Source organism: Trachurus japonicus, chromosome 4, assembly GCF_045865225.1.
Source record: "Trachurus japonicus isolate A0001 chromosome 4, Traja_1.0".
Taxonomy (NCBI): Eukaryota; Metazoa; Chordata; class Actinopteri; order Carangiformes; family Carangidae; genus Trachurus; species Trachurus japonicus.
Window position 1 is genome coordinate 15982723 of NC_140910.1, and position 15650 is coordinate 15998372.

At 42.6% G+C, this 15650-nt stretch overlaps 2 protein-coding genes across 5 annotated transcripts in view; one reads left to right on the forward strand and one right to left on the reverse strand.

Moving 5' to 3' along the window:
- Positions 1 to 1401, reverse strand: part of LOC146988707 (uncharacterized) — a 40317-nt gene extending 38916 nt beyond the window's left edge. Inside the window, exon 1 of one of the 2 annotated variants that reach the window (XM_085774320.1) lies at positions 1281 to 1401. The gene's annotated coding sequence lies outside the window, so the exon portion shown is untranslated. The remainder of the gene's footprint in view (positions 1 to 1280) is intronic. The other variant, XM_085774319.1, reaches the window with a different exon arrangement.
- Positions 1402 to 2837: 1436 nt separating this feature from the next.
- The window catches only part of cep350 (centrosomal protein 350), a 33371-nt gene continuing 20558 nt past the window's right edge, over positions 2838 to 15650 (forward strand). For all 3 annotated transcript variants that reach the window (XM_085774323.1, XM_085774322.1, XM_085774324.1), the window contains exons 1-13: positions 2838 to 3222; positions 5328 to 5416; positions 5589 to 5632; positions 5792 to 5900; positions 5996 to 6161; positions 7095 to 7732; positions 7861 to 7974; positions 8835 to 8963; positions 10490 to 10609; positions 12520 to 13238; positions 13354 to 13472; positions 14035 to 15053; positions 15302 to 15440. In XM_085774323.1, coding sequence (XP_085630449.1) covers positions 5341 to 5416; positions 5589 to 5632; positions 5792 to 5900; positions 5996 to 6161; positions 7095 to 7732; positions 7861 to 7974; positions 8835 to 8963; positions 10490 to 10609; positions 12520 to 13238; positions 13354 to 13472; positions 14035 to 15053; positions 15302 to 15440 — 3392 coding nt within the window. In that variant the 5' untranslated portion in view covers positions 2838 to 3222; positions 5328 to 5340. The remainder of the gene's footprint in view (positions 3223 to 5327; positions 5417 to 5588; positions 5633 to 5791; positions 5901 to 5995; positions 6162 to 7094; positions 7733 to 7860; positions 7975 to 8834; positions 8964 to 10489; positions 10610 to 12519; positions 13239 to 13353; positions 13473 to 14034; positions 15054 to 15301; positions 15441 to 15650) is intronic.

Sequence of the window (15650 nt, forward strand, 5' to 3'; positions counted from 1 at the left end):
TTGACAAGAGAAAATTAACAAAAGACAATAACAGGAAAATATAGCCAAACTAGAATGGGGGTGGTAAATGACAAGTGTTAATGTGATGAATTGATTAACCAGACACTTCATATAAGCAGGATTGATCGACGTAATGCTCCATTTGCCCTTATACAAAAAGCATGCTACCTATTGACCCGCTGATGAGTAAATGGTCCTCGTAAAAGATTGCACAACTGCAATTGTAAGGCTGTAAAAGTAAAAGTATGGATGTAAACTGATGTGGGCATCAGAGTTTGCCTCCAGCATCTATCATTTATCACCAAAACACACATGATTTGTGCTTGTTCCGTTGGATTAAATAAATACATCACTGCAGGCTTTAACATAGCTTCATTTATCAAGAAGATAACAGAAAAAAACATACACAACTCCACTTGATAATGTCCCATTTCATAAAAATACAAGACTACATAAACTACAGAAACTTCTTTCCTAATTCACTGCAACCAATGTCGCCTTGATTTTAAGCCTTAATTATTTTCATCCTTCTTAAGGTAACGATTGCTGCCTTAGTCCAAGTACTGAATGAACAGGCAAGATTTCTTCTCCCAGCTCTTAAATTTTGTCATTAGTCTAGGCCCTCTTCATGGGTAATTAGAAGAACCTAATCCAAGTCTCTCTCCATGTGGTCTTGACGCTGACACCTGCTCCATCACATACTCTCCAGCACTCTGAATAAAGGTTTGAATCTTCTTGTACCACTATGACTCTAATGACTCACTTTTCTAATTCTCTAATCTAATTACACTGGTAAAAGCCTGCACAAAGAGAGATTATGCTCATTGTTTTATAGACTACATTACTAATTTGGTCATGTTTCACAGCCTTATTAAGTATGACAAGGTGAGTGTTGAATAACAACCTCATCTTAAGACTTAACATAGTGGAAAAAACTATGTCTTTTTCTAACTGCAACATAGTAAAATATTTAAATTGAGACTTGTAGTATCAAACATGCAGGGTGTTACATTTCAAGGCTCCACATCCATGCACTTGTCTGTCTCACTAATCAGTGTCCTCAATGCAGACTAAAGGAGGACTCCTCAATCTGCCTTTCTGCACCCTGCTCCTCTGGGTGGCACATAAACATAACCCCTGCCAAAAGGCTTCAGCTGTCGGATAGAAGATGTAAGCTCACTACAGCCAGGAGACTGCTGAGTGATTTCTTCTTCTTTTTCCTTTTCTTTTTAACTAACACCTGTTAGAGAACGTACATTGCGTATAAGCTTAACCCTTACCTAAAAAGAGAGAGCTCCTTTCCATGTCGCTCACCTTGCCACAGAAAAAGAAAATGTGGCAGTAGACACGACCACGTCCGCCGTAATATCCCCCTGCCAGTTCAGAGAGGGAGCGAGAGAGAGGGACAGAGAGAGAGGGGGAGCGAGAGAGCAAGATAGTGAGTTAGAGAGAGAGAGAGAGAGAGAGAGATGACTGGGCCAGGTTATTAACGAGGGGGGATAGGGGGAATTGGAACAGCTCCTCGTGACAGCACCTTTTATTGAAAACACATGCGCACACACAATCAATAAAACACAATTTAAAAAAATGCTATTATATCTCGGACACGGTCAGGGTCGTTATTTAGTTTAGTGGGACTATTTGTTCAGTTCCACGTGAACAGATATGAAGCTGTTCAGTAAGGTATAGGCTACAGGTGACCTACTTGTTGCCTCCTGTGTGGTCAAACAAGCTGTGGTTTTTTCTTTTATCTTCATTGTTAAAACAAGGCTGCACTGCAGTTTATGACTCACCTGAGCACACACGCTGTCATCTAACTATTTCGACCATTTTTACAATGTGCACTCCATTTGTTACCATAGGGACAAACGAAGGAGAGTCCTTGCTGCACCAATAAAAAGAATATGTGAAATGGAAAAAAAGGAAAGAAAAATAAAAGACAATTGCCTTTCTTTTCGTGACAGATAACTTTAATTAACTGGATTCGGGGTTAGTAGGCTAAGATGATGTTTTGAGTGAGTGGGGCTTTCAGGGTGATGCGATGCACCCACCCAGTAGGCTATGTGCGCCCATCAAGTGTGTGATACACACTCGGGCCGCTGGGTGTCAGTGAACGCACATAATAAATAAAGTGGATTGCTGAAGCAACTTTCGCCATAAGAACATTTTAAAAGAAAAAAAAAGAAAAGAAACGTAGTCCTACAATAAATAGGCTATAAGTAATGACCTCAACACCCAACCAGCTTCACTTAGAAATACATGCAATATTTTCCTTTATCATAGCCCAATTTTTTTGTATATATAGGCCTAATAAGTTTGATAAGACATGTTTAAAAATATCACATTTTCTTTAAAATAAAACCGGTAGGACACTGTTTACCATACATGGTATCCCTGCAACCCCTGAATAAGTGTGCTTTAAGTTAGAAAAAAGACTGTTTACTTTACACCATCCGGTACATTAACAATTGTGGTTCTTGGCATAGCCTATCACTGACAGATGTTCTTAAGTGGGACTCTTATTTGCTGTACTTGACTCGTGTAGACGATACAAAACATAATAAATAAATAATTCGAATTATTATAGTCTAATAACCGATTATAAGCGACTAAAATAGTCAAATGTTAATACACATAGGCTAATGATAGTATGAACAACAGAACAGCCTATTGATGATTATAATAGGTTAGTAGATGTGTGTGTGTGTGTGTGTGTGTGAGTGAGAGAGAGAGAGAGAGAGAGAGAGAGAGAGAGAGAGAGAGAGAGAGAGAGAGAGAGAGAGAGGTGGAGGTGGGGCTGTCCCAGAGTTTGACGTGATCCAATTCTCGCGATATTTCGGTCACTCAGTTACTTAGCCGTCTTGGATACCCCAGTTTCGCCTCTGAGAAACATCAACATAGTAACCCGGGAAAGGCACACTCGGAAGCGGGTACCGACGGTTCTCTCTCTAGGAATCCAACAGTGGACCTTGATATCTGATTACCTGGACTATCGCAGACACCACAACAATGAGTGCATGTCGGTAGAAAAAGTTGCTAGCTTAGTTGTGCCAACTGCAAGCTAACACTGGTTTGCTAACGTTAGCTGGCTAACGCTAACGTTAGCAAACAGACAAACAGCTGAACGACAACTGCACAAGTCCGGAGAAGTTAGGATTGTCTTATCATGAAGACGCCGGTATGAATGTGGACATCTAGACACCTTGGATCATTTCCTTAAAGGTAGGTGTTATATCTCGTCAACGCGGCGTTTGGCCAAGTTACCATAAACTCTTGAGTTGGCGGCTCCGACTACTCCCTGGACCAGAGACATCTCGACATAAGTCTTCTTGAAGTCAGATGTTTGAATAAGTTGGAGACGTGATCGCTGGGCATACAACGATTGCACTAGAAATACTAATGTGGTACCTACATAGTTTAACTTGTTTAAGTAATACTTATGAGGCTTTACAAGACGGCAATATCCTTCTTTTAGTTTCGACCCGAAAGTAGATTACCGATGGATTTAGTTGTGAAATATACCTGGTGCCTCAGTATTAGCCTTCAAAAGTTTAGATTTCTCGTTGACAATGCGAGTTTGATGGCCAGTATTTTATGTTCTGTTTTGTACAGTCATAGATTAATGTATTCAACACTAACAAACCCGACGACAGAATGATCCTTGTACCAAATGTACGGTATGTCAGCCCCTCTGTTATTTACTAAATAAATGTAAAAATCACAAAGTGGCCAAAATGGGAGTTGAACTCCTCAATGAATTATCCGGGGACATCACGTTAATGTCTAGTGGGTGTTAAGTTATAAAAACAAGACTCATTACGATGGAGAGAAGTTGATTGCGTTTAAAATCAATACAACCAATGTAAAGTCAAAGATGGCCCATTAGTTCTTCATCGCGCGTAGTGCCGGGCGGTCACTTGCACAGTGGTGGCCTCGGTGGTCAAAAGCTATAATGCAGCAGTCTATGGTCCAACCGCAGGGTTTTCAACAGGAGTATTTTTGTAATGTGGCGTACACCCATAAGCGGCAGCACCGAGCTTTTCAGCTGAACAGCGCTGCAAACTGCGAGTGAAGAAGACGGTATGCGCCATCTTGGATTTTACACGGGTTGTATTTGTTGTAATGGGAAATCATCGGCACTTCATCGGGAAATGATGTTATTTTATGTCAGTTACTATAACTCTCACTCGACATCATCATTTATTCCCTCGATTTGCCGCTAATGAGCCTACCTCCCTTTCAACAATTGTTAAATGTAATATTTAATTCAGTGTACTCCCGTTCACGAAATTAATAAAAACTAAATGCATGATGAACTGGGTGGCTTCACAGCAGTTGTACTGTACTACAGTCGCGGATAGGACCTTCTGTTTAAACTGGTTGTAAACCGGCTGTGGATTAAGGCCAGTGCGGCCAGAGATTAGTATTACAAACGCTATTTGATAACCTCAAACAAATGAGTTAGTTTTGAACAGAGAAGTGTCTCGTGTAATGCTGGCGTGTGCACTCTTTGAGTTCAAGTCCTATCGTCAGCTCCTTTCGACAGTCAAGATGACCACCTGACAACGTTAGTTCCTTGTATAAACGTTGTGACACTACATGCCTTTTAACGCAGCGCCATATAAACTGTTCAACCAAATTTTTTGGACTCAGATAACAGTAAAGTCACTGGCAGGTATCTACAATTTGACTGTTGTACGACCGCGGGCACCGGCGTGTGGCCGCATGTTAATCGAGAGCTGTTACTGAGTAATTCCGCTGATGCAGAAACAAGTCTTCTTCCTGTTTGCTCCTACTGACGTGGTCACTTCAGGGCAGAGTCATGTGATTGTTATGACTAATAGGTTTGACTTCCAAAGAGCTTATGAATAACTGCTCATAACTCGAGGGTTGTTAAATACATTATTGTTATATAGGATCCATACTTTATGTAACAGAGTTGGCATTGTGTTGTCTCAGCAACAGTATTATACAAGCATGGGTACATGGTTTTGCAGTTGACTTGATCCTGTAGGACTCCCCGTGCTCTAAAGTTACAGGTGTTTTAAGTAAACATCACTTGGCAGCCACTACAAACTTTAGCTCTGCAGCGGTACAACCTGTTTTTAAATGGCATTCGGACAATCTGCTGTGAACAGACTGTCAAGACAGAAGTGATATGCTAAGAGCTACCTAGGCAGATATTACGTGCTTTTTCCTCTTTGTTATACCTTGTTAGTTTCACTTTTCACATTTCTTGCACAAATGAATGCTTTTAATGATCATGTACCTTGCTTGGTTTTGCTCCTCCAGTTTTTTATTATTTGCGTGTCTAATCTTGGGTACAGGTGACTTGGAGAGATGAGGAGTAGCAGGAGGACTGAAGTGTCTCTTAAGAGCTCTGCTCAGCAGCTAACGGATCACACTATTGGCACAGGTAAAGGAAATGCTCTCCAGTTGTAGCAGCAGTTTTTATTTTCATATTCTCAGTTGGTATAAAGTTCTCACTTTAACTGAAATTCATATTTAGGATGTCTTCTATGGATTATACAGAGTGAGATGTTCTCTCTCAAGTGTCATAATGGATTTTATTCTCTCCTCTTTGTCAGAGCTGACAACTGCATGGAAAAGTTTCGCTCAGTCCAAAGCTGCTGTAAGTGTTCCTGTTGAGTGATTCTGTTTTACAGCCTTTTAGAGAGAATTGCCTGATGAAATACAGTCTGTAATACCTCATAATAATGATGATGATGATGCCTCTTTTTTAAGTCACATAACATACATAAGATGTCTCATGTGTATTTTCTCTGTATAGTTGCGGCACATAGAGAACCGTCTAGAAGCAGTTCCAGGTACAGGGGTTATCCTGGACTCGGTCATGGACCCCCCAAAGGACAAATTGTCCAGGACAGTCCGCTACAGGGGTGAGTAAATCCAAATTTAAAGCTGTATTTTGCCAAATGGGTTATGTGTTAACAACTACGTATATAACTATTTATATTGTCCTCTCTGTGATCAGATGGCCAACAAGCTGATGACAGTGGAGGGTTTTTAAAGCGAAGGGGGCGTAGTCAGCAGAGTCCAGAGAAGAGCAGCTCACGCAGCCCGCTGAGAAATACTACCCAGGACAGCAATGTCCGCAGGAACACCAGTGTGGAGTTCAGGGAACCACTGGCCTCATACAGGTACAAATACTGCTAAATGTATTTATGAAATGTCATTAACCACCCCTTAAGTGAAAGTGCAAACTATAAGAATGTTAATGAGATATCAAAATATATTTAAATGGTATGGAAATTGACCCCATCTACTCAAGCTGTCCTGTGTTTGTGTATGGGTGTGTGTGTGAGAGAGAGAGAGTTCTCTAGTGTGACAACAGTATAAGTCAGTGTTTATTGCAGACCTGGCCTGTGACATTTTCATTGTAATAATTGCATCAACTCAATGTTTAAAACGTGATACAACAGAAGAGCTCTCTCCATACCGGTCAGTCCGGGTGTTCTTTGATCTTCATGACTTCTATTGAGGACCCATATGTTCTTGACAGCTCCCCTGAATAGCCTCTAAGTGAAAAGGCCACAGACTGCACTCTAGCTCAGGGCCCCTGTGTTTGCAGTAATACTGCAAAACCTTCAAGATTTGTCTCTAGTATTGGCGCCAGTATGACAGGATTACTTTGTCCAGATGTTACATTTACAGTAAATCAATAAAGTTGCAAATGTTTTATCGGCAACATTATTTATCAGCATTTTTTTTATTTCAAAACCTGTCAGGTATGAAAAGATATGTCAGAAGTTTTTGTTTATGTTGCAATTTTACCAGCGAATGTGCACAGTTTATCATGATTATTAGATCACTTCTGACGTTATTCAACCATCATCATAGTCAATAATGTGAGTAACATTTACCCCACTGTAATTAAATTCAGCATTTTCATTTCATTACTGAAATAAATTTGAGATGTTTTGTCATTAAACTAAAGTGACATCTTGAGTGAGTATGGCACTCGGTCCCTCTATACCATTTGACCAGTCATAAATGTGTTCTTCTGTACACTCAGTAAATTAAGAGTAAATCTTGATCCTTTTCTGATCCCATGTAATCTGGTTTGTTTCCAGAGAGGCCACCCCTCCACCACATCCATCCTCTCAGCTGGATGCCTACAGCCTGCATTCGGTGCCAGGGTCTTCGTACCCATCCTCTACGCCTCCCTCAGATCCTCTGCTCAGCCAGCTGGTCTACCAGAGGGACACCAGGGACAGGCAGACGGACAGAGACCTGGAGAGCACACACTCCTCGGCTCTGGAGAGCACAGAGGTGCGCTACCTCAATGACCAGCCAGCTCTGGACACCCTGAGGACTATTGCAGGTGTACGAGCCACTGTAAGGGAGGGGGCCGAGGAGGAAGGCACTCCCAAAGCACAACTGGGTATGGACGGCCACGGTTCAAGCTCAATGCTAACTCCAGCCTCCTTACGCCGAGGGGAGAGCACTCCCTCCACCAGCCCTGGCTCAGCCTCCCAGCGCCTGGAGAACCTAAGGAGACATCAGCCCGATGATAAACTGGAGAAGCTCAAAGAACGAATTCGAAGGCAGAGACAACATCTTGAAGAGGCTGCAGAGAGAGAGAAGCTGATGGGTTTTCTGGAACAGCCTATAATGGCAGCTGTGGGGAGTAACAACGCTGGTACCGGCAACATGCCCACAGCCAAAATACGTAAAGTAGCAGCTGCTCCACCTGCACCTATGTACAAAGGTAAGGTTTTTTATTTGTTTGAAAAGCATAAGCAAAATGAGAGCTGAGGGTTTTTTGGAAAATAGAATTGAGCCATTTAGAAGCAAACAGGATGTTGCAGCTTGAATGTTCGACCCTTTTGCTCTCAGGTTTCAACAGTACTGAGACAAAGATACGGACTCCTGATGGGAAAGTGTGGAAGGAGGAGGAGTTTCATAACCTTAGCAGAGAAATATACAGAGACCTGTCAAGACAGTTTGCTGGTAAGCAAAAAATACAAACTTTTTCTTCTCAGTGCTCTTTCTTCTTGTTTATAGAATTTTCTGGACTTGTTACAGCAAATCGACACTTTGTTAAATGTAGAAAGTGGCATTTCCTGGTGATTTCTGAAAATGTATGTCTTATCTTATATTTATATCTTTTATATGTTGATCTACTGTTCAAATGAGTTTTAGAGATTTTGACATTTTACCATTGTAACAAGTTGGACGTTGTGTTCAAACACATGCAGTGATTTCCTCCTAGATTGTTGATGCTGATAAGTGCTGGTATGTAACTGTGTCTTTTTCATGTATGACGTGTATGAAAAACAAATCAGCGTGAGCTAGCAGCTCTGTGGTTAGGGAATTACTGCCAAAAAAGAATGTGTCGGATGTGTGGCAGTGATTCCAATATGCAAAGTTAGATGTTTTTCAAATTTAATCGTAATCTTTGCCAGGAAGTGGTGGACAGTTTCTAATAAGTTAATGTGAGTTAATATGACGTGTTAGTTGAATCTTAAAAGAAAGCATCTGAATGAACATCTGTATCTGTGATGGTTCTGAAACATCAGCATTAGAGCAGGTGGAAGATACAATAACGGCAGCAAATGTTGCTGGCCAAAGCTTTGGTCAATGGGGGATTCAAGTCTGTGAATGCAGTGTTGTGCTTTGATGCAAATTGACAAGTTCAAGTGTGGATATTCACAACAGTTGATTAGAAAATGCAGTCCTCCAAGTGTATATTATATTTATGAGGAAGATCAAGCGACTAAAATCAGGATGACCTGATATCTTTTATTTTGAATAACTGTTTGTCAGTAAATGTTGCTTTGCAGCTCATTTTCTGTGATGTCCCTGTGCAGAGACCACCAGAATCAGGCATCAGCAGCAGAGGGAACAAAGAGCAGACGGGTCCAAAGAGAGGAGGCCTCCTAAACCAGTCAGGAAGGTCCACAGAGCTTCCCCTGCCTCTGACCTTAATGCAAAACCAGGTATAATAATCCTCTCTTATGTGTGAGGGCCAACCCACCCTCTGATCTTTTTTTAATTAGTGACAGTGGGAAAGCTAAGCATGTGGAACCGTCTGGCAGGTTTTGTCACAGATCAGTGAATACGCTTCCAAAACCAAGAACCTCAAGAGTTGAACCATCACATTGAGTACAAGACAATTTTATTATACTTTATTATATAACATTATTTATTACACACTTTTCTGTGTTCTTTCCATGTACTCATTGCCCCATACCAGGCCTGTGTGTTTTTCAGTACATGAACTAGAGGCGTTCTGAAGCTGTGTTAAGACTCTAATCCCTGAAGAAATGTCCAGTATGTATGACATGCAGATTGTGACAAGTACGAAGCATACAAACACCCATAAGACTCACAAGTACATACTGTGGTAACTTGGGAGCGTGCCTCTGACAGTTGGGAAAACAACCCTGTCCTCATTCACAAAAATTCTTCCAAAGCCACATGTGTAAACATGATCACTGTCTACCATGAACCCTATATGAAGACCTGGACGGGAATTTATTTATAATTGTTATATAATGATAATAGTATGTTGTGATTGACTGAATGAACAAAAATGGTTGAAATATACAGAACAAAAAAGATTAAATGTCCATGTCCTTAAAACCGTCTGTTTAAGAACATGCCAAGTTGTCCAGCTGTCTTTCAGTGCTTCTGGTGACTTCTTGTGTTCCTTCCAACTTTTGTATTGCCTCTCAAGTTTGGCTGGTCTCTGTTTCATGCTGGCGAGGTGCTATAAATAGCCTTCTGAAATCTGTGGCCAGGTTCAGTTGGCTCATCCACCCAGTACAAACAGCTGCTTAGTCAGTGGATGTGCAGCTTCATTACCAGGAACTGCTCTTTGGTGTAGTTCAGCCAGAGTGAAAGGTGCTCTGGAGATTTTCCCCAAGTGAATGTTCTATTCTGCTGTGCACCACAAAAGCAATTATAGTCTGACATGGGGTTTATTCAGACATGTGGTTTTCCTTTGTTCTGATTCACGTGCTAAAACAATACAATTGTTGCATTTTTCTATTGGGTTTCTTGTGTTTACAAGGTAAAGGTCCCAAATGGTCCAAAGTTGTAAACAATTGCCATGGGCAAAGCAACTGTTTTCTCATTGGTCAGAAATCTTACGGAAGGAGGAAGAGTTTACACAGGAAAAACAAAAACCGTTGAACATCAGCAGCGTGTGGTGTGTTGTTTCGGTTGCTGAGTCGATAACGTTCTTACTGCAAGCGGTCTCGGCTCCAGGGCTGAGAGACCTCCCCTTCTTGGCGATCTCATCCCGCTTGGTTTATCCCTCACCCGACTGCTGTGATCACATATGTGAAAACAAACAGATTTTTGGTTAAAAGCTCCCTGAACGAGCCAGGTCTTAGGGGCTGTAAGTAAAGTAAACAGCCTGAGCCCCATCTTCATTTCATGTTCCATGAACTTGAGAGTATTGAATTGCAGTACACTTGACTGACAACATCAAATGTGTTAATTGTATGTTTCTCTGCAGCGATCAGCCCTGCATCGTGGCGGGACGGTCAGAAGCTGGTGAAGATGGTACTGGGTCCAGTTCCCAAGCTGCAAAAGGAGGAGGACAGGGCCTGTCCAGCTGATGGACTGAGCAGAACAGGTGGGACCTGGTGACCTAAGCACTTACCCTTATAGGCATACCACTACATCCCTGTCCATACTGCTATGTTAGCCCATTTCATTATACCAACAGCCGGCTCAGCTTACCATCAACCAGTTAATCTCTGCTGTAGCCATTTGTCCAGTGGTCCTCTTTTACTAGGAAGAAAGTAAAAAGAACATAGACAATGGATGTGATTAGCTTTTTACTACGGTTTAAAGACTTGCTTGAAATGGTTCAGCTTGACGTCAAAAATGTCCTTTCTGCAATATTTATGTCTAGCGGCATGTGGGACAAAAATTAATCAGTGAGGTGTAAATTAGGTTTTTACTCTTGACTGTCTATCTCCCCCCACCCCCTTCTCATTTTACACAGATCTGTTTTCTCACACTGATGTTGATCTCTAACACCAAACATACATTTCTGCACTGGATGCCAGTACCTGTAATGGAGTTTTTCCCATATAATGGGAAGATGTTATGAAATACATGATCTGTAGTTTCTTTTTGGATTTTTGCATCTCTGAGACTCACAGACTGAAACCAGCACCAGCCAAAAGAATATCAATAAATAAAGAGTCCATGGCTGCTGCTGTGCTCACACTATCATAAATTCTGTCTCAGTCTCTCCCATGCGCACACGTAGACTATCACTGCACCGTCTTCTTTGCTCACTGCATCTGTGCTGGGCACCATTGACCGGAAGAAATAGAGATTGACTGGCTGTTCTGGTTGGATGCACAATCAGACATGGCCTGATTTCCAGAGGTTGTTCCCAGTGCAGGCAGCATCTACTCTGGGGAATGGCAGAGTGGGGCAGAGTGTTGCGATGAGCCCCACAGCAGCCATGCTCTAAAAAAACACTGTCTGGATTAGATATAGGAATTTTCAGTTTGGCCCAGATTAGAGTTGCCATGGCAAGCTTGAATCCCAAAGCTCTGTCTGGGTCTAGTGATTTAGTTTTTTTAAAAAAATAATTTGGTGCAGTGACATGTTTGAGCATGTAGTTGAGCTGTGATGAACCTATTTATTACAGACACTCATCATAGACAACAGAGGATTTTATTCAAATTTAGAGTTGAAAATGTGAGAAGTAATCACATACATGTACTTATGTAGGGTTTCCGCTATATCAGTGGTTCGCAACCTTTTTTGACTCGTGACCCCATTTTGACATCACAAATTTCTGGCGGCCCTGCGATCTCGTGACTGTGGCCATTGATCAAGATGCGCCAGCTCAGATATTTCTATATGCTGCATTTTATTTGAACTCAATTTATATTTGAGAAAGTGAAAGTATAGAATACAGTTGTTTAAGATTGTGTGTGGTGTTTTTAATCATAACAATAATAAGTAAAAAAAAAAACAAATATTATCAATTACTAGACATTTCAGGCGACCCCATTTGAATTCCAGGCGACCCCACATGGGGTCCCAACCCCAAGGTTGAAAAACACTGCACTATATACATTCAGTTGTGGCGGCCCGCCACTCATTCGCCGCTACTTCATAATCGGGTCGGCGCAGATGCACAATAATAATCTAATCTACCAGTATCTAAGTGTCTCAATCCACTGGATGGCGCTCGGTTTATCAATAAACAACGTCAACGAGGTTATTATAGCCCATAAATTTAACACCACATGTCCGTTTCTGTTGATAATCTCCTCTCTTCAGTGCTCATGTTCTCACTACTCGCTGGTCTGTTGACAATATCACGTGACGGTGGCGACCGATGTGATATTGTGGGGTGTTCAGGATCCTGCCGCCTCATCTTAAAAAAATCCTAGAGGAAACACTGCTTATGATTAAATATGAATCATGGATCATTTACTTTTATGTGTAGGAAAAAATCTTGAGTCAATATCTTACCAACTTTAACATTTTGCCTTTCTGTAAATTGTGTACCAGCTTCCCACCATCGCTCCAGTTCAGACCCACGTTCAGAGTCGAAGCGACGGTCCCGACCCAACAGCACAGAGAGGCCTCGCAGTGGTTCTAAAAGCCACTCCACCGCCACGGCTACCCCCACGTCTTCAGCTAAGGACAAGGTGCCAGTGGGTGTGAGCACAGACCTGTTGTCAGCAGACATTCAGGGGATTCTCGACGACCTTCAGCTGGAGTGTAAAGCAGCTGAGAGGGAGGAGAGGGCCCGACAAAGATCCAGGGGTGGGATCAGCGGTAGGAGAGGAAGAGGCGGGTCAGGGTCACGGACGAGAGCACCAGTGTCCGCTTGGGGAACTACGGCAACCACAGGTGCTCCCTCAAGAACTCGCAGCGCCAGCCCCACCACCACGCACCGACCGGAGGCTGATGCGGGACACAAAAAGCGACACTATGATGCCGATTCTGTTCGCCAGTACATCGCACGGCAACAAGAGGAGAGAAAAAGACGTCAGGTGGAGGAGAAGAGGGCACTGAGGGAGGAGGCGGAGAAGAGAAACCAGAGACTGCAAGAACTCTACAAGAAGCAAAAAGAAGCGGCTAAAACCACAGCCCTTCCCAGCGAGGCACCTGCGGCCCCGGTGCAAAAGAGACTACAGGAGACCTACAACATACTGATGCTGGAGCAGAGCCGGCTGGGCGAGGAGGCCTCACAGATGCAACCACCTGCTCCTTCAAGTCAAATGGTATTGTACATACACGTGAAGCATGGTCACCATATCTACACAAGCTGTACCAAGTAACGTGTAAGGAAAAAACATGATATTGATTTTTAATGTGCGATTACACTTTCTTCTGCAGAGACCAATGTACCAGCCTTCTGGAGAGTCAGACAAAGAGAATAAAAGGCTGGATACACCACAGAGCCCTTCAAGCAGTGACAGGTCGTTGAATGATCAGCCTCCTCCTCCATTATCCAGGTAACACACATTCACTTGCTCTCTAACTCTCCAGAATAATAACCTCCCTTACACTAGGTTTGTCCACTCTGGTAACAAACAAACAACTCTCTACAAGTCCTCTCAGTCTCCTATATCTATTGGAAGTTGTGTTTGTGTGAAATCACCTGACTGTATCAAACAGAGAAGCTGTTTGTTCTCCGACGCTTGTTTTTCATGAGCACCCCATGCAAGTGCCCCAGAAGCCTTTTTTCCTCATGATTTTTGGGGGAGGATTAACCAAAAACACTGACTTTTATAGCCACTGCTTTAATTTTAGATGGGAAAAGAACACTTAAATAACTTAGTAGAAATAAAGATGATGAAGATTTTTACATGTTGTAAACACGTTGTGCTTTGTTCAGTGAACAGTTGCATGAAGTTGTTTTCTCAAGGGAAAGCTGAAACAAATGTCAAGGAAAAAATGCTTTTGCAGTACACATAATATTACAATATGAAAGTTCTATAGGTTGCTAATAAGAACGCTCTTCTCATTTTATATATATTTTTTAATTTCCTTTCAACTTCTCATTTGCTGCTGCAGGACTGATCTGGATGTTGGAGTTGGCTCTTTGCTTCAGCCTGACCGTCTGAGCCCCTCAGTTCGACCTACCACTGGCCCTAGCAGCAGTATGCTGGCTCCTTTCGGTGACAATCTTCTCTCTCAGCTTCTCCGACTGGAGACAGCAGTGGCCGCTGGCGGCAACCTCAAGAGCACCCAGCGGCCGGCTACAGCACCTTCCAACAGGCCACATTCCAAGATGTCCCGCATTGAGGCCCTCAAGGCCACAGCTGCGTCCCTCTCCAACCGCATAGAGAACGAGGCACGAAAGATTGCCGGGGAAGACATCAACTATGGTACAGCAACTTCAGTGGACATGGATACTATTTTGCCTCCTCAGGCCCCTCTGGCTAATCCTGATGATAGATGCTGGGGAGAAACAGCTGCCATGGAAAAAAATGATGTGGCATTTAGGGCCCAAAGGAATTTGACAAGCATAGGCCATAGTTCATATGATAGCATGGCTCTCCCAGGAGCCGGCAATCTGCACTCCCTCAGTGGACAGAATGGTACACACATTTTGACCAATCCACAAATGGTTTCTAACGATGTAACAGGTCCCTTTCTCAACAGTTATTCACAAGAAAGGAGGAAATTAGACAGTGGCTTGGAGAAGGTAGAAATTATGGATAAAATTGCCCAAAGGAGAAGCTATGATAGAGAGCAGAATCAGACAGATCTCCATGACTCAAGTGCTGGATCCATCAGTGAGGGTCCCCTCTTGAGTGAAGAGAGTTTCTCAGAGGATGACCCTCCTCATCCCTCCGTCAATCGTGCACCGAAACCAGCAAATCGCCTGGAGGGAGTGAACTATTGTGCCAGTCAAAGAAGGGAGTACCAGCGGCTATCTGAGTTCCAGAGGGAGGCAGAACGGTGCTCAGCCCTCAGCTCCCCATTCGGTCAACATGGCAGCAGTAAAGCAGCCTGGGAAGAGTTGAACAAAGGAAGCCCTTTAAGTGTAATCAACATTTTTACAAAGAACCTTCATGGCCACGTTCAAGGTTAGTTTACATACGAAGACCTCTCCTTTCAGAGAAAAATATGTAGAGTTGAGATTTCTGTTATAGATGTGGGTGATAAGGCAAAATATGTGTCTTTCTGACAAAAGCATATGGGTAACGGCAACACAGAATGTTTGTCATGTTGAAACTGCAGTGGTCATACTAACAACAGGCACGATATGCTGACTGTCAGTCTAGACAGTATCATTAATATTCATTGTCTGTTTTGTTTCCACCTTGTCTCACAGTGAATGAGAGAAACTCTCCCTCAGCCCATTCTTTGCACTCGGCAAATGGCCCTGGAGATGCAGTCTATGAAGATGACTTTGTATCATCACATAGCAGCAGAGCCACTGGCCAACTAAGGAGAAGCCCTAATTCACCCAGGTAAAAGAAAAGAAATTGCTGTGGAAAGACCACTAGGTGGCATTCATGGCACACAGATTGAAAACTCATGCAACCATTTCAGACGGCAATCTTCTTTTGTGTTCAGTTCACATATTTTCCTTTTAGAATAAAGATGAACAGCACAAGCATGAGATGTACCGTGTCTGTGTTCCTGAACTCTGATCTTACAGTGATTTTATTGCGCCTCTC